The sequence below is a fragment of the Poecilia formosa genome, unplaced genomic scaffold, assembly GCF_000485575.1.
Source record: "Poecilia formosa unplaced genomic scaffold, Poecilia_formosa-5.1.2 Scaffold511, whole genome shotgun sequence".
Classification (NCBI taxonomy): Eukaryota; Metazoa; Chordata; class Actinopteri; order Cyprinodontiformes; family Poeciliidae; genus Poecilia; species Poecilia formosa.
Genome location: NW_006800450.1, coordinates 283,540 through 307,299, shown reverse-complemented (window position 1 = coordinate 307,299; position 23,760 = coordinate 283,540). Strand labels below are relative to the sequence as shown.

The window sequence follows — 23,760 nt, the reverse complement described above, 5'->3', positions numbered from 1 at the left end:
CTTTGGAGTTTCTGTGCTGATGAATATTTTTGCGAAGCGATAAAAGCTGGGTAGCTCTTGGATAGCGACAAAATAAAGCTGTATTTCCCTGAGCCCACTGGCTGCAATATTGACACCTTGAGATGCCATGAGACCTAAATTCTGAACATCATGGCATGGAGTGCATCCCAGTTTTCCATGTCTGGCATATAACCATTCATTTTAGCTTTTAAACTGGTTCTATTGATCCTGTGTCCAGACAAAGGGATAATCAGTAGCCCAGCATCACCCTGACTCTCATACTGATAGGAGGAACCACAGAGCTGTTAGGTTAAAGCTCATCTTCTGAAGTTGGGATATTTTTCCTCCAACAGGTTCTAGAGGAATCACCTCAAACCAGATGTTGGACTGGATTTTATTTCAATGTCATTTGTGAATGTTAGAGCCTCAATTTCAACAGTAGAGCTATAAAGGTTGAAAAAGGTTATTATTTTGGAGAAAATCATCAATATTTCCACTAAATAAGACACAGAAAATTAGTTTGATAAAGGAGAAGCCTCTCAGACTCTGAGCTCAAACCAAGATGCCAGAGAGCATCAAACTATTTTTTTCTAAATATTAATTTTATTTCACATAATTATCGTGGTAGAAGCCATTTGTTTGTTAAATACTTAATGAAACATATATACCGTGTTTGATGTTTGTTGTGAATGACGTCACAACAAAATAATTATGAACAAAATAATTAGTCCAAGTTTGTTGTTTATTGAACGTTCAGAAACTACAGCAGCTGTAATGCGCCACAGCAAAGGTAAACAAAGGTAAAATAACCTGAAAAGGTGATCAACTCAAAACCACTCGTACGTCTTTGTCCGTCTCTTTGTCATTTAAGCACACCCGTTGCCATGGCAACTACCTGTGCTCCGCAAACCAAGCAGAGAATACTTAAAAACATAACATTCAGTCCGCTACGAGATTAAGTTTTCAAACTTGATATTTATTTTGCGATTATTAATAAGCGCTCCCCGAAGACAGCCGTGGTTGATTAGCTAACAGAATTGTGCAACACCTTGTTGAAACAATAATTACTGAGATTATTATTTTTTATTAGGTCATTAATTTGAACACGTTTTGTTGACTTTTTGTTGTTGTTCTTTAATAAAGTTACGAACGTTTTGATAAGGAGTCAGAGGAGGACATGCTGGTCTCAGCGTCCTGGCATCGTTCAGTTTGTCACCTAATGCTGAGACCAACTCAAAACCTTCCGCGATTAACGTATTGTACCCCTGCTCTAACAAAGCATGAACAGTTCAGAAACAATATGAAATGGGGAAAAAACTATTTAGTAACTGATTAAGTCGTGTTTTAGATTGTTCTTGAAAAACTAATCAGTCGCGGCTGATTAATAGGTGCACTCATGGCTGCACAGTGAACCCATTGATTTTTTTTTTTTACAGCAGACAGCCGTTCCCCTCTCTTGCAGGTACTGCATACCCCTGCTAAACCTTTTAGGGTTACACAGTACCCTACCGTACCTGCCTACTTTCACCCCTGGATATATCACAGATTAAAAAAAAATAAAAAAAGGGAGACCACAAATAATATAGGAAATAGTGCCCCCTTCACTTCCAGAGTACAATGGCCCCATTTCCAAATAAGGTATGAGACTGCCAGTAGTCCATCCCCACCCCTTTCTGTTTGCTGTAGCGAGGTTCTTCTTGTCTGCGGCACTGCTGTTGGTGGAATGCAGGCCAAGGAATAAGCAAACTAAGCAGCCGCTTAGGGCCCCAAGGCCACCAAGGGAGCCTTGGGGAGTGGAGCTGATTTTTTTTTTTTTTTTTTAATATTCTGTTTCATTATATCAAAAACACAGAATTTCACTATGAAGTAATTTGTTTTTACAATAATCTATATTTGATAATGTATGTAGAAATTATTTTATTTATACAAAGACAAAAAAAAAAAAAAAATTGCTCTTGGGGTCCCCTGGTGGCCGCGGTAGGTACGCTGGTATCCTGAGATGCCGTGCAATGAGCAGAGCATCCAAACATCCAAAGCTCCGGTCATAAGTTAAGTTAGCAAAACAATACCTCAAAAAAGGACTTATCCTTCAGGGAGGGAGAAAAAAAAGAGGAAGAATAGAATAAGCCAAGATAAAGGTTTGTTTTAATGTGCCTTGACAATGTAATGTAATGTAAAGATTTGTGAAGCTGCTTATAGAAAATTAGCTTGATAGCGACTAGGAACGGTTCAGTTCAACAGCCAAACATTTATGCTAGGGTCTTTGTGTTTGTGTTAAACTGAATTTTAACTTTAAATGAGTTCATTCTCATGGTTGGCTCTGTATATTTATGAGGTATTTTTGGCTTCAAAATGCCATGTTTGATAACATTTGATAACAATAATTAAAACTTCTTAATATTTGACATTGTCTAGCAAAATGTTTTTACGTCAGGCTACATAGCTGCTGCATCAATGAGCTGCTCTATGCTGTAGTTGGGGATATGTTGTTTGCTGCTGAGCATAATCAATTTGTGGCTAAAATAAACATTATTTTTACATCAACTTCTAAGTTATGTGAAACTTCTGTTAAAATCATTTGAAGGCTCAGAATCAGTCCTGTACCGGTACCGGTCCACATTCTCAGGGGAGAAAGACTCACTCGGTATAAATAAAATTTTTAGCTATTGGAGTTATGCTTAAGAGAAATTCATTTAATCAAAGAATGTCATGAATATGTGTGTAGGGCTGCACCGATTGCAGTTTTCTGGCTGATCCCTGGTTACCGATCTTTAAAAAGCCTGACCTGCTGATTTTGATTTTGGCTGATATGAATTTTTTTTTTGGTCTGAAATGTTGCTAAATATAGCAAGAAAGTTGGTGAGTTGGCAACAGCGGGGTGAATATTGTTAACTGTAAATGTGCAGGCAAACTGCAGAGTAGAAAAGGACAGAGACTGATTTTTAAACCTCTGCTGACGAAGATAAGATTAGGGAATAAGATGGGCTTCACGTGTAAGTATCCGCCAATCACAATCCCCAAAATTAAGGAAATCGGCGCCTAGAAGTCAACTGGTCGATAAATCAGTTGGCCAATAAATGCTATATTATGCATGTATATAATGTAAACAGCACTGCCAGAGATGCAATAAGTTTATCACAGGTGTGTGAATGATCTAATGATCAGACTGCTGATTGTAGCCAGTCCACATTGTTAGAAGAACTAGAGGGTCCCAAAACCAAATTTCACTTAGGGCCCCATGAAGGCTTGTTCTCGTCCTGGTGGAATGGACCTAAAAATTAATTCTTATTTTTTTCTTATATGACAGCTCTGTATACCCGTCCTGCCATGCACATGCAGAGGCCAGTTGGTTGGATTTTATGCCATTTACTGAAATGAGTGGTAAACAACACACAAATAGCGCAGTGAGCTTCCCTACTGGTCCACAAGCCTGTGTACACACCGCATACTGTGGTACATGTTACAAGGAGAAGCTAATATCTCGGCTAAATGGGGGAACCTCGAATCAAGAGCGAGGCTCAAAAATCTTATTTATACCCAGTTTCTGGTTGTCTCTTGCCTCCATTCAGTTCTCCCTCTTCCTTGCTTTAATTTTTGTGTTTAAAAAAAAACTGGCAGCATGTCAAACAGTGTAGGGGAGTTGGTTGTAGGATATATCCTACATTTCATCTTTCTTATTTGGCACTGATGTAATATTTGTATGTTTTTTATGGGTCTTTTACACTTTTTATTGTGAAGTTCCACAGAACTTCAAACTTCACAATAAAGAAAAGAAGAACGATGTGATCTTCTTCATAACTGACATGATGCGCACCTCACTCAAATTACCGCAGGTAGTGGCGGCGGTAGAGGGTGCTATAGCTCCCGCTGGAAAAGTCATAGCACTCCCTTAGCACCCCCCAGAAAATATTAGATTTAGTTGTTTTGTTTTGTTTTTTTCATCTAATTTAACATTTCTTAAATTATGGCAGCATTTTCATCAAAAGACACAAAATAAAAATAAATTATTATATACTTAGTTAAAAAAAAACATCATGCCAGAGGATTTGAACTTTGTCTATGCGTATTATCACTTCTGGGAAACAATTGACATGATCCGGCTCTGCCCCCATGCAGATGTGGAGCAATTCTCCCCCAATCATTTTGTCAGCAACTGACCATCAGTCCATCGTCCAGATCGATGGTCAATATTGTTGAAGTCAGTTCATCTACATGAACTGACTTCAACAATATTGAGAGTGTTTATCATAGCAAACTACCATATGTTAGTCAGTACGAAGGTAACCGGTAGTAAGAATACCATTTTTTATCATATGGACACTTATTGATAGTCAAATCAAGCCCTGTAGAGGTAAATTAAGCTATTAAATAATGAGGAAAGATGCGCCGATGGACAGCAGCCATTAATCATAATGACTTGCAGCTCTCAGTGTAACCACGGATTTGCAGCGAACATTCCATGCCATCATGTAGTCTAGCATGTATAGAAAAAAAATTATAAGCATCTCGTCTTCCGTATGTTTTTAAGTCTGCTCCTGTTTAAGGAGAAACGCTGTTTATGACACAGTGACATAAGTCATGTGGTGTGAATTCAGGCAAAGTCGGTAATTTGATCAATACGTCAGAAGGCAGGAAGTGGTAGGTTTCTAAGCTAGCTGTTTCAGGCTTCTGTAAATACCGCCGTCTGTGAGCCCCAAACAGGTGTGTTACGTTCACAGATAAATTAGCTTGATTCCAGCAAGTAGAAACCATGAATAAACTGACAAAAACAACTTGGAAAAACAACTTTAGCCGCTCAGTTCAATACTTCAGATTCTCACTTCCGATGTACATCATGGTGATTCAAATGATTAAGTGACGTAGTTGCAAAGGGTCAATACTTGGGTATTCCCTTTGTCATAAATGCCAAAAATAATGTAATATAAATAATGTATCTGGAAGTAATCTGGGTAATGGGTCAAGGCTTCATGCTGACGTCTTAAGTGGCAAATAAATGCAAATCAGTCCGATTAAAGTAACAATACTAATACATGTGTGTTGCTAACTATAGGGAAAAAATATCTGTTTTAGCACCCTCAGTAAAATGCTTAACTCCCCCTTAGCACATGCAGAAAAAAAATTCTGGAGTCGCCACTGACCGCAGGACATGGATCTCTTTGTATAGAGGATCCACCAGTCATTAAATATGAAGCCTAAAGACTCCTCTTCCCCACAATCAATCATCATCAGGTTTTCTAAATACAGAGTGAAAGAAAAAGTAATACAAACGGCATGGAATAGATGTGATGTTACCCTCCATGGCCGCAGGATGTGCTTTGACCAAGATTATACCAGAAACATACAGAAGAAATGCAAATAGGTACGAGAAGTTATCAAACATCTTAAGGACAAAAACATGAGAGCAGTGTCGCCTTTTCCTGCCCAGCTGAGAATCTAGCTGGACTGTGGTGCGAAGGGGTTCGCAACACTTACAAAAGCAGCCTGGAGAAAATGGGATTACACAGTGGCGTGGTGTGGGGTTTCAGTTAGAGCCTTCAATAGACTTTTCTAGACCTGAACAATGCACACGTTGTGCAGGACAATGCAAAAACTATGCACCACACCAAGCCACAGGCATCCAATAATATGCAAATAAATAAAATATGCCAAGTAAAGCAACAATGTAGCCCAACAATGCATCAAGCATCAACCCTATCAATGTATATTTGGACAAAATACACAGGCAACAGTGCACATAATTGAACAACCAGCAAATTAGCAAAACTTTTCTATGTTCCCCAGTTAAGGAGGAATTGAGCAACAAATAACTGATACCACGGTATCCGGAAAAGCAGGAGAAGTGATGCAGAGTGCAACGAACATCCAGGCGCTTTTACAAGGTGATCAATGATTTGTGAGAAATAAATGGACAGATAAATCTGAACTCAAAATATGACCTTAGTGATAAAATTACTTGAAAGAAGGCTAAAATAGTAATACATATTGCAATTCTAAAGATAAAAGGGACTTTCCTTGCCATGTGAGTAGGCCTGTCGCGATAAACGATAAATCAATTAATCGCACGATAAATTAAACCTATCGACCTCATTTTAATTATCGGCTTTATCGTCTCTTCCTGCCTTTTTTCTTTCTGTTGATGACACTGAATGAAAAAAGGCTCATCTCCAGTGCTCTCCACTGACGCTCCCTTCCTATTTCCTTAGTGTAATGTCCAGTGCACACTACAGGAGTTGTTGGCTGACTGTCAGCCCATTTTCAAAACCTGAGACCACACATTGGCCGACAGAAATCCTAGGTATAACGGTTCGATCGGGTTGGTCATGCCATGTGATGTCCAGCCACATGGGCACAAAATAATAGCTACAAGTCCAGTTAACTAATTTTAAAATCGGGCATTAATCAATGCTTTACTAGAATCTACCTGTGATGCATGTGGCTAGAATCAGCGTAAAATTCTGACTGAATGAAAATCATTATAACCTATTTTTGTCACGTTAACGAAGAACAGCTGAAAAGTTACCAGGTTTATCACTGCAGTAGCAATTTGGCTCCAACTCCTCCCCTTGTCATTTCTATATTCTTTCTCGAAATGTTGAATAAATATTAATTTATTAATATTTATAATAAATTATAAATATAGCATTGGAGATATGTTGTTTCCACATATCATCTCCAATGCAGGGCTTAAAGTAAAAAAAAAAAATCCTGAGCCTGAAACTTATAGTTATGATAGAAATTAACTATACCGTTGCTATTGCCACAGTTTAATAAAAAGTGTCTTTGAATAGTGCAAACAATTGCTTCTAACAATACAATTAACAAGCTAAACACTCAAACTTAAATAAGACTTCAGTACATTTCAACTCAAGACAAAATGTAAAATGTCTGTGCCCTAAAGGTTTGCCTTACAGGCAAAAATCCCTCAACATTAAATAAGAGTCCTGTCAGTCAATGTTTTTGCAAGTAATTTAGAACATGCAACATTACCAACTAAATCAGTTTCTCAACCTTTTTGGGCCAGCGCCCCCCTAGCCATTATCCAGGACCCTCACTGCCCCCCAACAAAGAATTTGTAGGCTACTTCGCACTGACTATTATTTTATTATTAATATTACTATCACTATTGTAGATGTTTTGATTTTTACGCTTGTTTCTGTATTTATCATCAATGGGGAAGTTTGCGCAGCACGCAAACTTCCCCATTCACTCAGTGCGTTATAGTTACACATCGCTTAGGATTTGTTGCTGCGCGTTTGCGCAGTGTGAAGGAAAGAGGAGACCAGCTGCACAGGCAACAAGAGCCAATGATCGCCGATCACCGATCATGCACTTTTTCACGAAAATCGGCCCGATTATGATCGGTGACCGATCGATCGGCACACCTCTAGCAGGAGAACAGAGCTGCGCCAAAAGCTACAAATACTGAATAGAAGAAGAAGAGCTGCCATCGATACAGTTGCAGCCAGGCATGATTTAATGTTACACAATACAGTTTTAGGAAGTTGCTCAAAGTCTAAACTGGTATTGTTGTGACTGTAAGGTGTAAAGTTTACCTTTGACCAAACGCCCCCCCAAAGAAATCCCAGCTCCCCCCTTTTGTAAAAATTTCCGCCAGCTTCCCGTCTTGTCCCTTCCTTTGCCCAGCGCCACCTGTTTTTAATTCCTTTCTCAAGTAAACGTGTTTCTTTACCGGGTGAGACAAACTCCATCTTCTTTCATATCGCATTTGATTTAACCGAACGCATGCACTTATTTCTACAAAACGTTTTACAGTCATTGGTCAAGAACACGGGAGCTAGAATTCTGATTGGCAGACTTCTTTGCCTATTATCTACAGCAGTGTTTTTCAACCTTTTTTTGAGCCAAGGTACACTTTTTTAATTGAAAAAATCTCGAAGCACACCACCAACCAAAAATATAAACAAAGATACTCTGTAGCCGCCTATATTACATATATAGTCATTCTTATCAAAGTGTCTTGAATAGGAATCAAATAAACACAACAAAAATTTATTTTTATTACATTTTACATTTCTTATTTCAAACTGCACTTAACATGTCCACTTCAAAAATACACCTGAACACCTGAACAGGGCCACAACACTGTGGTCTTAAATTTAATGAAGTTGTAGAAAACTTCAAAGTGTTTTACAAACTAATCCACAAGCATTGTTATAGCTGAAATACAGAAAATAATTCTTATTCTGAAAGAAGCAATAATGTTTGGGAAAGATTTCACTTCATATTCACTGTTACAATATGAAGATTTGCATGTACAAAATGTGAATATCTGTATATTTCACCCATCTAGTATGAAACCTGTGCGTATTTGGATGAAAACAGCTGATTTCCTGGCAGAAATTGAAGAAAGACAAAGCTCTTCCTCAACAGCTCTCAGTCTCTCTCTGGTTTTAGTTTTTATAGTAGCCAGGCTTGAGAAGCTCACCTCACACAGACATGTTGTGGGAAATGGACCCATGTTCTTTCCAACTACTGCTGAGCTTCACTGTCTTTTCCATCACTGTCATCACAGCTAGATACAATGCTTTCACCGCTACCTGTAACTTTCATGCATCACTAATTCTCTTGTTTTAATGTAAAATGCTCTGTACCTACTGCCATATAGTGGTAAGAAAAACACAAGATTACGCCGCTAACCACTACTAACCATGATTTCGTTCACACCGAGCTTAAGTGCAGCGGCTTTATTTCCCTCCTGTAGTGGCAGCTCGACAGCCCTCAAATTAAAAGCTGCATCATATGAGTTTGAAAACATTTCTCCGTCGTGCCTGCTGCTAGCATGTGGTTGTTTCTTCTTTGATTTACAATTTTGACTTCTAATGATTCACTTCCTGCTAGAGAGCCCCCTGGTGGTTGAAGAAAAATACACAGAAAAGCCGCACCGGGCTACAATCCGCATGGTTCAGTTTAGGAAAAATGTAGCAGCTTATAGACCGGAAAATACAGTACCGTAGGTGAAATTGAATAATTTCCACGGCACACCTGACGATCACTCACGGCACACTAGTGTGCCGCGGAACAGTGGTCGAAAAACACCACTGCCTCAACTAAACTACAGTTTGGTCCAATGCTTGCTTTGCTTGGAAGTCTGGCCCCCAGACGGAGCTCTTTACGCCTAAGTTTCAAACGTCTGACTAAATAAATCTTCCTTATTTTAATTGTAAGTAGTTCTTTAAATGTCCTGTGAGATTATATACTTACCCATGTATCCATAACAACCGGAACTTTCAATATCCAGCAAGTTATTTTTGCAATTTACCGTCTATTAAACGAGTGCCCCCCGGATTAATTACACTCTCTGCAGCTGCGGCTGTGAAGTTGCCGTATTAACCCGATATTTGCTGGAAAGTGCAACGTCTCCCCTTTCAGAAACCGTTGGAATTTTTCAGATAGCGCTACGTGTGGTGGAATTACGGTACTGCAAATTTAGATGTGTCGCTGCTGACATGTTCCGGTCTAGCCTGGATACTACAGTTTGGTTGAGGCGGACCATTTGGTCAAAAGCCGGAAATCCGGCCCCCGGCCGGAGCTCTTTAAGCCCTGCCAATGTCTGCTGGACTTCGGGTTGCGCCTTGTCAGCTGTTTGGGATTCCCCTCGTAATTTCCACTCAGAAAGCACGAGGAGAATCCGCGCTTTCTGATTGGCTACCTGTCACATTCAACAGGCTGCGTTAAGCTCCCAGTCGGGGAAATCCGCCAATTTAGATCGGAGCGGCCACGACCGACGATCTACCGTAACACACCACACACTGCAGGAAGATCGGTTACGAAATCACCAGCGACAATCTTGGAACGCCCAACGTCCTAAGATTATCGTAAGGGGAAAAAAGGGGAAAAAAATCGTGTAGTGTGAACTATTGCATCAGGCTGTGCATGGTCACATCCAAAAGAGTGCAGATTATGAAGTCTGTATACTGTATTGGCCTTCAGTGATCACTAGATTTAAATAGAGAAGACGGCTTCTCTATTAAATAGAGAAGACGGCTTCTCTATTTAAATCTAGTGATCACTGAAGGACAATACAGTATACAGACTTCATAATCTGCACTCTTTTGGTTGAATGCAGTATTTATTTCCACTTTGGCTTTATGTCATTTAGTTTTTATTCAAGTGCGTTTTTTTGTCTTGAAACAATATTATAATTTATCGCAATAATTTTTTAGACAATCGCTCAGCAAAATTTGTTATTGTGACAGGCCTACATGTGAGAAGGTAAGATGACTTACTTGTTTTATTTTATTTTATGTACACTTGTTTTTGGGAATACAAGCAAAAACAAGTGTCATCTGTGTTGCAGATGACACAGTGCCGACATCATGAAATGCAAATGGGGGTCAGAAAATAAATGCAGCCTGTTTACTTCTGTTGATCCAGTTTCAAAATGCCTACAGTCTGTGTTGTGTATGGTTGTTCCCAATGTTCTAATAGAGAGAAATATAAACATTATTTTCATGTTTTGAAGGTAGCTGGTCACAAGGGAGTTGATTTAAAAAAAAAAAAACTTACCGAAAAAAGAAGTGAAAAGTGGATCAGCAATCTATGGCTAAAAACAGGAGGTGGAGGAACTAACAACGTCAGAATTTCCAGTGACCACTTTCTGACAGGTAACAGTCGCATCGTTTAATTGTATTTTCAGATATTTTATTGGACAGTTACTTAGAAAGACAAGCATTCACATGTAAGGTAAGATGTATTATTTTTACGCTCTAGCTTGGTTGTCCCCAGAAAAGGTTTGAGCGCTAGTGTTGTTATCAGTTAGTTAGCTTGTGCTGACATTGGTATTTTACATCTTACATTACTATTTTTAAGGTTGTTCAAGTGCAGCAGGTGATGTAGACTCCCAAGACTGGGCCCCTACTGTTAACCTGGGCTGTAACTATTTCCCCATTCTCTCTGGCCACCATCCATGTTTTTAAATGGGGTTTCTGTAGATCGCTGCGAATGGTTGACCTGCATTATAGAAATGCAGTATTAAGTCCAACATGAAGTTGGGTTTACAGAAGCTAAATACATTATTTACAAGTAGATCCAAGCACATAGAAATAACATGGGTTAGCTTGTTGTTTGCAATAACATTATCATAGATAGACTAATTACTTAAAAATAGCACAACTCACTACTCACACAGCAGAAACAAGTCTACAGCTATTTAATGCTCCTTTTGATCCTAAATGGTTGTAGGCCTTTGAAAGCTTTCATCTGGCTCATGCCAGATGAAAGTATGAGGTAATATGAGGTCCGCAGCATCAGATAGTTATGTCATTTATGTCACTGTCAATCGCCTTGACACCGGGTAAATCCTCAAGATTATATGACAAGTCCGATCCTATATGGATTATATCCTAAATATACATGTTTTTTTTGTTTGTTTTTTTAGATACCTTGTCCGTTGCCGCCCATTTAAGGCATTAGCGTACTCGTTGTGATCCATTTTGTTCTGTTTTGAACTTGAGAAATTCACTTCCGGAGCACCATTTGTATTTCGTGTGTCATCCAGGTCACGTGTCTGAAACCCAGCAATTGCTGTCTTTTATCACACCCCATTCATCTCCATGGAGACCGGTTTTAAGGTTGTATGGATGCTTAGTTTATTGTTTGGACGCCAGTTCACTATTAAGTTCAAGTATGTTCTATTACTTTTAAGCACTACTTTAGTTAATCTAAAAATATGGAACCACATTGTGTTAAATACATATTCTTTAATAGCAATGAAACCTACAGAAATAATAATATGAGAAATGTATATCTCTTCATACTTTAGTAAACCAAACATTTCTCAACTAACTATTACCTGACTGAATAATATCAGTATTTAACTTTCACTCATTGGGGAAAGCTAGTGGGACTTTTTAAAACAATGTGCCAGGAGTCACATTCTCTCCCAGTACAATGAACCTGGTTCCACCCGGCTAGCTGACAGCTGGTGGAGGAGGCCACTGTTAATCCAGACATCTCAGAAAATGAGCAATTAGGTGATGTGTTGATGAATAGAGCAGATATTTGAAACTTCAAATTCGGACAAGCCTTGTCGCCACGCTATTATGTCAGTGGCCTTCAAATCCGGCCTTTGGACACAGCTTTTCATTCTATTGGCTGCACCAATGCCAGGCGATGGTACATTTTTGTTTTGAGAGAGAGCAGAAAAGAATTTGAAATCGAGCAAAGAAGTTTGCGAGCAGAGGTTTGATCCGAGCAGAGAGAAGTTCATCCATCTATCCATCCATCCTCTTCCAGTTACAGGAGTAGCAGGAAAAAAAGACTTGCCAGTTGTAAAGACTGGCCACACCTCGAACCTACCTGCTGGAAACTTTCTCTCAGGTGACTCTGGTCCTCAGGATGGCAAAACTCCAGAATGTCCTTTCCCAGCAGGTCCTACAGTTTTAGGACAACAAGAGGTTAACTAAGATTTATCATACAAAAAGAGATTGAACAAATTCTCCACCTCCTTTTTATTTAAATCTTTTTTTTTTTTGCTCTTCTGGGTCTCTACAATTCATTACCTCATAATCAGTGTGTGCATAAATGGTTGAATGACTGCATGTGGTCATAAAATTAGAATATCAGAAAAATCCTGAACTACTATTGCTAGCTAAAGTAATGCACCGTTCTGACCAAAACAACTAATCAGAACCAGTAGGACGCTCTTAGGGCTGTCAATCAACTTCATTCACTCACTGCTAAATGTGCCAATGGTGGAGAAACAACTTATTGTTACAGGAAAATCGTTTATCTGCCATCATGGTAGCTATGCTTACATGCTAAGCATTTACAACAGGCTATGCTAGCTACAGAATAGCACAGAGGAAGGGGGAGAGAGGAAGAGTCACATGAGATTGAGATTGACAGCACTAAAACTCTCCTGCCACTGACTGGTTGCTTTTACAGAACACTGGGAGAAAGCAGAGGAAATAGATTTTTCACAAATGATCTCTCATACCATACTGTCACAACATAATGACAGTTTTAACAAATACGTGGGAAAAAAAATATTTTTATAAAAGTTACTGCAGCTTTAATTTCACTTAAGGACTGTCAGGAGGGAGCTGCTGCTGACTGACTCGTCTGTTGTTAAGTGGTAAAAGGTACAAGGGAGAAGTTAAATATATGAATATGTTGGAAATTTTTTTCCTCAATTCATTAAATGCTAGTGAAATGGAGGCAAACAGCAGTCTGTAGCTACGCTAACTATACTAAATGGTTGATAATCTCACACAGTCTACTCACCTCTCTTGGAGAAAAACTGGGTTATAAATTTACACTCTTGCCTTTATCTCTCTCTCTCCCTCTCTCTCTATTTTTTTGAAAATCTGATTTTCTAACTTTTCTTAGCAGCATAGTAACTGCCACAGTCGTTCTTGTTTCCTACTGTCTGCTGCTGAACAGTGTCACTCTCAAGCGCTCCAAGCAGGAACTAACCATTTCATGCAGGGAGTTCAGAGCAAATATAGCTGTGTGTTTTCTGGTCTGGGAGTGGGAACATTACATTTTTATTGCTAAAAACAATCTTCAAAAATACAATATGATTAATTTTGTAATTGACAGGGCCCCATTTTTTAATTTATTTCTATGAACAAAAAATAAATAAATAAATTGTGGAGGGCCCCCTGTTGATCAGGGCCCCTAGAATTGCCATCACTTTCCCCCCCTATACCGCGCCCCTGGCTGTCCAAGACAATGGACCTTACCACAGGGGCCGCGTTTCATTGGCTAATCCCCATTTCACGTCACAGCGCAGCTACCACGTGCGTGACCACCTCACAAACACAAGCTACAGTAGTAAACACATGCTAATGTACATTGTGGACTAGCAGACCGGCAGAAAGTTTTTGCGTCAGGACTCGAAAAAGAATGGTTCTCCACTGTCAGTGGGGTATCTGTACAGGCGATGTCAGGTATCCTGATCGTATTTCTGGAACTAAAATTCACAGATTTCCAAAATCTGAAACGGAATGCATTGCTTGGATCAAAGCTTGTGCACGACCACATTTGCAGCTCAACCGTTGTAGGATCAATAAGAACAAAGGAGTGTGGGCTGGTGTAAGTATTATTGCTTTGCTTTCTTTGTGTTTAGTGAATGGGGATATTTTGAGTGATTGTTTGTCCATTTGAGATTCTTAAGGAGGCCTACAATACACATTATTCCCAAATAATGACCCCTAAGTCTGAAAAAAAGAAAGTCAATAATAAACACATCCATTATGAAAACCTTTTAGCTAAGTACAGCATAATGGCAGTACCGATACAACTTCTACACCCTGAAGCCTGTCTGTTACACAGTCTTACGTTAGCTGAACAGATCAATATGCAATGTATGCTGTATCTGACATACATTAAAGATTTTATTTTACCTGAAAAGGCTTTTTACTAAACTGTAATCGTGTTAGCCATGCTAGCACCGAGTACAGTCTATCAGGTCTAGGCACACTCAAACATTTGCCAACAACAGAAATCACAGATTTCAAAAGTAACCCTCAAAACCATGAATGCCCGACTTACCCAGCCTTGCAAGAACAATAGGCATCAGTGATCTTGTCCACAGCTATGTTTATGCTGAGGGTGTGAGGATCTGCTGTTTTCCTCATCGACCGGTAGCATTTCGCTGTGACGCGCACAATGTTGGAGGCATCGCGTGGCTCAAACACCTTGATGTCGTCCAAAAAAGATGACATGAACCTGTTGGTTCCCCTGTCCATTGTCGTGGCTGATATTTTGTGAAAATCCGGCAGAAATGCTACACTAATCGACTCAGAAATACTCTGCAGAGAGTCAATCGAAATGAAAGACGCCATGTTTACATAGAAACTAAGCTCCACGAGGCTTTATTTGTGAGACATGCAGCCACGTGGGATTTTCGAGGGCGTTTCTGGGCGGAGCTTGGTAAGGTCCGTTGGCAATGGCAACAACAGCAGTAATGAGTTTTTTTTAGACTTTGAACAAAGAAACACTCCATGGCACCCCACAGCAAGGTACAAGGCCTCCACTTCCCAGCATTTTACTTAGTAACTGGAAAAACTACAGCTATATTGCTATAAGCTACATTGCTATAACCAATATACCAATATAGCTATATTGCTATTTTGGTTGGAGTCAATATAGGACACAAAATGTTTTGTCCTCCCACACAGAAGGACATAGATACTGCTTTGGCTCTATTTCACAATGCACAAAGTAACTTTCACCAGAAAAACCTGGATGTTGTCCAATTTTGACCATTCTGTCCAACAAGAGGGAACAGTGACTGGATCACACAAAGCAGAGATGTAGCCAACACTGGTAGAATATCAGCACAGCACTGGCCTAAAGCTGTGTTGCAGGACAAATGCAACCATGTGGGCCAGGACATGCTTTGGCTGGGCTCAGCTGCTTTCAGTGAGTTTATGGTAGCCAGCCAGGAGTCTCTGTGACCCGGTGTATTCATGATGCAATAGCCACATGCAAGGGATTTAGGAGGTGAAATATAAATCTGTACAAAAAGAAAATCCCACAGAACACAATGTACAGTTAGAGAGACCAAAGTGCTGGAGTTACTGCCACCTTAGAAACTCATGCTGCTTATGACATGGACTCTCTACTCCAGTACAACCTACAGAAATAAAATCACTCACTCCAAGGGCTGAATTTCTATTCACTGAGTTTGTTCAACACAAGGTTTGAAGCTAGCACCAGCAACTTCTTTTTAGCAATAGCAAGAATTTACTAATAGAGGATTATGTTGTTAGTGGTCCAATGTATGAGATAAAGGTGTTTGATTGCCAAGAAATCTGTAAATTATGAAGGGCATTCTGAGAAGCTGTGTGGCTCAGTCAACTTCAAACTTCTCTTAAATCTTCACAAAGTTTCAAGCTCATTCAAACTCCACAACCGTTATGATCTCTAAACAGAAGAAATCACAAGCTAGAATCTGGGTTCCTTTCCTGACATATTGACTTAAATGATGTAGTAGAATCTGATCTGTTTCCTTCAGATGGTTTCTTCTTTCAGGATCACAGTAGCACATTCAGCTTGGCAGTGACAAGTAATAGCTGGAGGAAATCTCTTAACTTAATTGGAAGTAATCTGTGAACTGCATCAAATATGAGGTTATGTTTTCTGGTCAATATCCAGCTAAGAGTAAAAAAAACGGCAAAGTTTAGTAAATCCTTCAAATCATCTTTATCAGTATATCCATGCTGTAAATTTTATGAGATGAACCACAGTATCTACAAACAGAGCAAAGCCACAGATTTTACTGTAGTTGATTATGTTTGTGAAACTACAATATTGCTAATTCCAATTACTAGTAACCATTGTATGCTCAGGTGGTAACTAGCACTACAGGTGCTAGTCAATAAATAAAAATATCATGAAAAAGATAAGATAATACTTCCGGTTGGACTGAAAGATGGAGTAGACGCTTTTTCTGAAGCTCCCACCTCTAACACTACTACTCTATTAAATTCCACTTCTTGTTTGTTATCTCAACAGTAACTTGCTGTATTGGAATCGCGACCAGTTAATGGGACCTGAGTGAAGTTGGCCCCCCCACCTTCTTCAAATCAGACAAAATTGGTGTCAAACGTTTGTGCTACGTTTGTGCTGGTTTGTGCAGCAAAAATTTTTGTTTGTGCCGCTATCATTTTAAAGATATACAGAAATGTTTCTAGAGGTCATCAAAGGTCAACCAGCCCCCCCACCTTCTTCAAGTCAGACAAAATGGGTGTCAATCAACTTGGCTACGTTTGTGCTGGTTTGTGCAGCAAAAATTTTCGTTTGTACTGCTATCTTTTTAGAGATATTAATAATAGTTTATAGAGGTCAACCAGCACAAACGTAGCACAAACGTTTGACACCAATTTTGTCTGATTTGAAGAAGGTGGGGGGGCCAACTTCACTCAGGTGTTAATGGGGTACATGCCACGGACTTCCGTTTTAGCACTTCCGCGTTTTTTTTGCCACAGAGAATGCTTCTGGTGCACAGGCAATAGGATGTTAACAATGGCTCCTCGGTCGCTGCAGGACTATTAATGATACTTATATAATTATTCAGACGTCCTGAAACGGTCCAACAACAAAGGATTTAAGCTTGGTGTGTCAAACTTCACAATAACTTCTAAGGTAAGTTAATAAATCGTTTGTATTCACCATAATGCCTCATATGTCTGACGTAGCTAACAAGCTTACAGAGATGCTATGTTAAGTGTTTTGATTATCTGTTATAATATCTGTTATATAGCTAGATATAGATCTATATAAATATATAGAGCTATATCTCTATATATTTATATCTGTTTATCTGTATAGATATACAGTGCCCAACGAGTAGCTACCAGTCGAAGCTTAAGTTAGGTTCCGAATGTAGGATCTAATTCGGAATAGTTAGGCAAAAGGGCGATTACACTTAATTTTTCACTATCTTGAGCTTTTTTAATGTGTTGTACTTTAAAAACTACAACACCTAGACATTTCAAACCTAATGTAACACGCATTTAGTCAATTAGTAAAGACTTTTATTGTTGCAGGCCCACTTCCTGTGTTGCCCCAAACTGTTCAACTTATTTAACATCATCACCTGTACCACTGTGATTGTGGCTGGCTGTTGGCGTCTTGCTGAACATTTCATCCTGGAAATCCATCCAAATCTTTGAAACAACTGATTTGAACTATTGGTGAGTTTGCTGGGTTGATAGCAGTATTGTGCACCATAAAAATGTTGCTCAATTGATCACTAGAGCATTGTTTTATTAGACTGTCAGCGGTTGTTACCTGGGCCGTCACTGGAATTCACAGCTGATTGTAGTCTGGCACTCTCTGCTCAAAGGTAACCGTTGGGTTTGTGCAAGATTTCTTGAGATTGAAAATAGGATGTAGTTACATTTAATTTGATATTGCGCAGTATATTTCTTTTCCTTATTTTGCTTGAGTATTTGAGTTAATTTATTTTATTTTCCTTGATTGATATTTTGAAAGTGAACTTTGATTTTAACTTTTCAACTTTAACCTTAAATTGATTAGTTAGAAATATGATTGATATTCTTTTTGTCTATTTAAAATATGGTTAATTTAAACCTGACTGAAATGTTTAGTTTAATTATTAGATATTTAATAATTGCATTTGTTTGCACATAATTGTTAAAAACACTTAATGGTTTTTTTGGCCTTTTAGGTCGGGGTTTTTTTTCCCCCATGATGGATAAGATCTTCAGATCCTCTTTGAACTGATGGCGAGCTAAGGACAAGGACTTTGATCTTTGAATTGATTTATTTGGAATTAAGTTGTCTCTCAATGTGTATTTGTAATTGTTTGTTGTTGTTTTTTATTCTTCAAATCACTAATACATTCACACCAAAACTAAAACAGTGCTTGTGTCTTCATTCACACCTAAGGCTCCTTCAAGAAGAACCATCTTCTGATGCTGCTTTTGTAGCCGCAGTTAGCTGCGTGGCCTATAATTGTTACACTAACTAGATTATTCTGCATTAATAGAAAGATTAAATAAAAACATTTGTGAAACTTTATAATTGATTTGTGAAATTTGTAAAATGTCAATGATAAATTTCAGAATGTTTTTTGCATCTGGAACGCATTAGATCTGAATTATCAAATTGGCATTGTTTATTTTATCTTTCTGTTTTATTTCTTTTTTTTATCTTTATTATAGCTGGAGTTGGACAGGAGTTCTGTTTGGTGGCTTCCTGGACGGAGGGATCGGCTGAGCTAACAACTTTTCTCCTGCCATTAACTTTTTTGCTTTTCTTTATGTAGAAAGTATTCCTATCCGTTGCTCTTTTTCCATTTTGTATATTTGCGCCATTTCTTATTTTACCTTAATCCTTACCTGGCCAGTTGAGGTGGAAATGTACATCCTCTTGATTACTGACAAAATGTCAGAACCACATGGGCTGAGCTAGTTACATCAGATCAATCTGAATCTTTATTTCTCATTAAAATGACTTCTTGTAATGTTAAGAAACTGTTATAAAATTGCATCTTTATTCTGCTGTAATGATGACTGCATTCTCGTAATTAAAAATTCTTGTAGCCTGACCTTAATGCTCCCTTATACAACTCAAAGAAGAGATTATTGAAATCAAGGCACTTTTTAAAAAATATTTTCTGTAATTTTATTATAGAAATTGGAGACAGGAGGAATCGATTAAAATCAAATCTGGTATGAAAAAAAAATCTTGTAAGTCATATCATCCAGCCTTATTCAGTATATTGAATTATATGACTAACTGCATATTACTTAATATTCACATTTCTTTGCTGGTATAACTTTAAAGTGTTTCATTTTAATATCTCAATTGAATTCCTGATCTACATGCAAATACTTCATATAATGTTAACACCGAGAAAAAGGGAAAAAAAAGGTTTGTGAGGTGTAGAGTATTACAAATGAGATTCAATTTTATTGTATGTACAAACAGGATAACAAAATGAACAGCAGTTACTCAGACATCATACTTGTTTGCCTTTACTGGCGATGAAAACACGTCACTCTGGAGGAGAGGGGAAGACCAGCTCGCCTCAGTCCAGGATCTGCAGGAAGATTTTTGCATATCTGGTCCTCCGGTTTCCAGACCCTGATTTAACCAAGTACTGTAAATAAAAACTGATGGAACCAACTGATGGACCAGTATGGCGTCCAACTGATGGACGCCTTACCGGTCAGCCGGTCCAGGTGCTTGGATCCAATGGAAAGGTAATCGGCACAGAGGCTCAATCATGGCTCAGAAACACATCACGAGGTGTTACGATGCACACCTGAAAAATTAAAAACAAAAATAAATAAGTGTTTATATTTGCTGAAATTCATTTTAACTACTAGCAGAAGTACCAACAGTAATACAAAAAAAAAAGATGCATAGAAGAAGCATTATTTATAAAAGTCCAGGCAAACCTAAATTAACCATTTTAAAAATAAAAAGCAGTGGGAGGATGTAACTTCATAGCGTAATTTTTCTAAGCAGAATAATGGAGAGGAAAAAAAGCAAAACAAAAGAGAAATTACGTTGTGTAACGCAAGAAAAGATTATAGCAGCCAAGTGGAAAAATTCACTTTAATGTGGATTATAATTATGAAACAAACAGCAAAGGTAGATGCTACATTTTTGGGATTCGGAAAATATGTGATTCTTTACTATTTGTACCATTTGTTTTGTGGATTTTTCAAGTGGATCGGTGACACTTATACGGCTGTAAAGCGAAGGTTTTGGACTTTAATTTGACCGGCTACCTGTGTGGTTTGGATCGTGTTGCTCAATGTTCATGCTGAAGTGTTGCTGCTCTCGGCTGTTCTTAAATTACCGTGCTCGGTATCGGAGGGGCGCTTTGACCGCATGTTAAATGTATATAACTGTCATATAAACAAAAACTAAGAAGTTGCCTAAAAATACTTTCATACCCTGTATAACACAAATGCATACATCAACACACACACATTGACTTACCTTGTGCTGAATCGCTGCCTCTGTTCTCAGCCTGTTTCCGTAGCAGTGGATTTCCTCCTGCATTATTTTCCTCCAACAAATTATTCCACTGAACGAAGCACGTACAGCTTCCTTTTAACCTCCGTCTTCCCATTTCTGACGCTGGATCTTCAATATCCTGAAGTTTGAAATAGCAGGCAGCTACAAACCGTGTGTTAGCTGTAGTGTTTAAGTTTTGGCTACAGTCCGCTGTCGCCTTGATAACAGCAAACAAAAAAAAAACTAAGCTCTGGATGGTACCGGCTAATTACTGGACACAACGGCACACAACAAAACTCAGTTGTTGTACCAGTAGCTCGCAAATATTTTTACTTTTGCGTCTTGTTCATGGTACAGCTCTTGCAGTTACGGTTAAAAACAATAGGAGCCAGCGGGACCCGGAATCAATCTATGTGGCAAAAGTTTAAACGGAAGTACGTCACCACTACTCGTGGCATATACGTACATAGACATAACATAAGAGTAGACCCCGCATTGGCTGCTCCGGCGCAGGAAATACAGCGGCCATCTTGGAGCGGTCGAACCCCCTACTTTGCTCAACCAAAACAGCAGAAGATGCCTCAGCACTGAGGGATATTGTTGTTCGGATCGATGGACTATTAATGTGAGGGCTTGACAGACAACATTTCACAAGTAAGATGGACATATTATTGTGTATATATTGTCATTAGAATATTACTTTACTGTATTTATGTCCACCAGTGAGATACGAGCTAATATTAGCTACAGTGCTTGGTGTAATACCGGGTTCAGCACCGCTATGAAAGCTAACTGAGATTCTGTAAATCTAAAAAAATAATTATGCTCTAACATTGGCTTAGATTATCTGACACAAGAGCCTATATTAGAAATGTGACAGTGTAACATATATTATAAAACTTATATTACTTGTTATAACATTCATCAGCAAAGTTTACACAGGTGGTATTTATGTGTAATTCTTTCACCCTGTCAAAAGTAAGATGGCTCCCAAATCTTCCGTTTTTGTTTTGAAGGTTTCATAAAGACACGATGTGAGGTAGAAGTGGGAGATATCTATAAAGAGAGACGGATTCACTGCAGCACGGATGAATCTCCCATTGGATTTTGGACTCAATCTCAGCTGCTGAATCACTCTGAAGCTAGAACTCTGGAAAACAGCCGACAGATCATTTATATTAGGCTGTACATGTTTATATGTATGATACATATAAGCATGTATCTAATATATATTATTCAGTATTAATCATTATTAATCTGTGTCATTATTAATCATTTATTTGTGTTTGTATATTTATATAAATATGTATTGATATTACTAAATAATTTGTTAAATAAATTATGAACGGCTGGGTGCTTTGTAAAATGCTCATCATACATCAATATCAGAATATTCTATTCCTATTCTATTGTTATAGCCACTAGGGATAATTAAATATGCTGAACTATGTATCAATACAATTAAAAAATACTTAAAAAATACAATTGTTTATAAATGTAGCTTTGATAGATGTTTGAATAAGGTTTCCAGTACAAAAAAGCGTGTTATGATCAATTAAATGCGCTGATACGTCATTGTGCCTGCTAAACACATAACGCTGAGTGGAGTGGTGGACTATTTTTATAGAGGCTGTACTAGAATGCCGTGATGACCAATAGACTACTAATTCAGAGGCAGCATATCTATCCTGATGTGTATTTTGATATTATGTTGACTTAACTGTTACTACAAGGTATATACCTCTTCGGGAATAGTAAGGTATGACCAACACAGGTAATAATTTGAGGGTTGTTTCGCGAAATGTGAGAGGTTTGGGAAATGCCACCAAGATTACTAAGGTTATGGCTCATTTGCAGCAACTTAAAGGGGACATAATCTTCTTACAAGAGACACATCTTCGTAATAGGAAAATAATGCAACTTAAAAGAAGTTGAATTAGCCATGTATTTCATTCTAGATTCAATGCAAAGGCTCGAGGAACAGCCATATTTATTTGTAATAATATGCTTGAACAACACAAAATAATAGCAAACACGGAGGGCCGTTTCATAATTGTGTTCAGCAAATTGCAAAACTCTCTGGTGATACTAGCTAGTATCTACGGTCCAAATTGGGATGATTATAGCTTTGTGTCCAGATTTATTTGTTTTCATCTATGCCTGATATTGAAAACTATTATTTAGTTATGGGGGAGACTTTAATATGACTAACCCACTTAGACAGATCCTAAAAAAAAAAAAAACAATCTCATTATTTAATCCTGCTAAAAGCCTTAATGTTTTCAAAACTCAGTTGGGACTAGTGGATCTGTGGAGACATGGGAATCCGGCATTAAGCAGTTTTCCCTTTTTTCCCCCCATGCCCACCGTACCTATACATGCATAGATTTTTTTCCTTATTGACATTAAACTGCTTTCTAAAATAAAAGCTTGTGATTATCACACTGCAGCTATATCTGACCATGCACCAGCTTCCTTAGATTTAGAACTGGTCTGTCAATCCCGTTTTAAATTTTGGAGATTTAATTCTATGCTGCTTACCAGTGGTGGAGAAAGTACTCAAAAAATGTACTTAAGTAAAAGTACAAATGCACAGACACAAATGTACTCAAGTAAAAGTAAAAGTACCACATTAACATTTTACTTAAGTAAAAATAAAAAAGTACTGACTTTTAAAAATACTTAAGTATTAAAAGTAAAAGTACTTACTGAATGCATTACCTAATCGCTAATATCATTAAGTAAACCGATCGTATTTAATTTTAATGCATCAGAAATGTGCCATTTTAATGAACAGTGCCACAGATAAAGCATGTTTTCATCGTGTTTACTCTAACATAGTTTAGAGTTAAATATGTGATTCTATGCATCATAATTTCAGGAATGGAAACATCTTGTCTCCTGTCCTAACATAGCATGAACTTCACTTTTTTTCTTTTTAGTGGCATTTATTTTGAAAGAAATCCAACTGAAAGGGTGGGCAGGGGAGAACATGGAGCCAAGGAGCCAGTAGCAGAGTTGTAATCTAGACCATCGAACCTGAGACCAAATCAAGACCAAGACCAGCACCCATGACACAATAAAATAAAGTGCACCTATCAAAATTGCTTCTCAAATTGATCTGAAAGATACACGTTCCCATAAAAACACCTAGATATTAAATACTAGGTGTAAATAAGTGCAACCTCTATGGGCAACCTCTGGGAGGGACATTGCCAATGTCAGAAATCACAACTGTCTGCACCATTAATCATAGCAAATAACGGTAAATAACGCTCAACTATGAACACT

General features: G+C 38.2%; 1 protein-coding gene and 1 long non-coding RNA gene across 3 annotated transcripts in view; both read right to left on the bottom strand.

Moving 5' to 3' along the window:
* arnt2 (aryl-hydrocarbon receptor nuclear translocator 2) overlaps positions 1-23,760 on the bottom strand; it is a 144,440-nt gene that overhangs the window by 28,724 nt on the left and 91,956 nt on the right. For both annotated transcript variants that reach the window (XM_007579195.2, XM_007579193.2), the window contains one exon: positions 12,319-12,393. In XM_007579195.2, the coding sequence (XP_007579257.1) occupies positions 12,319-12,393 (75 nt within the window). The remainder of the gene's footprint in view (positions 1-12,318; positions 12,394-23,760) is intronic.
* Positions 18,298-20,944, bottom strand: LOC107834051 (uncharacterized). The gene is made up of 2 exons (XR_001659835.1): positions 20,452-20,944; positions 18,298-19,765 (listed from the first exon to the last, which is right to left on the bottom strand). It is a non-coding gene; the product is annotated as an uncharacterized LOC107834051 (long non-coding RNA).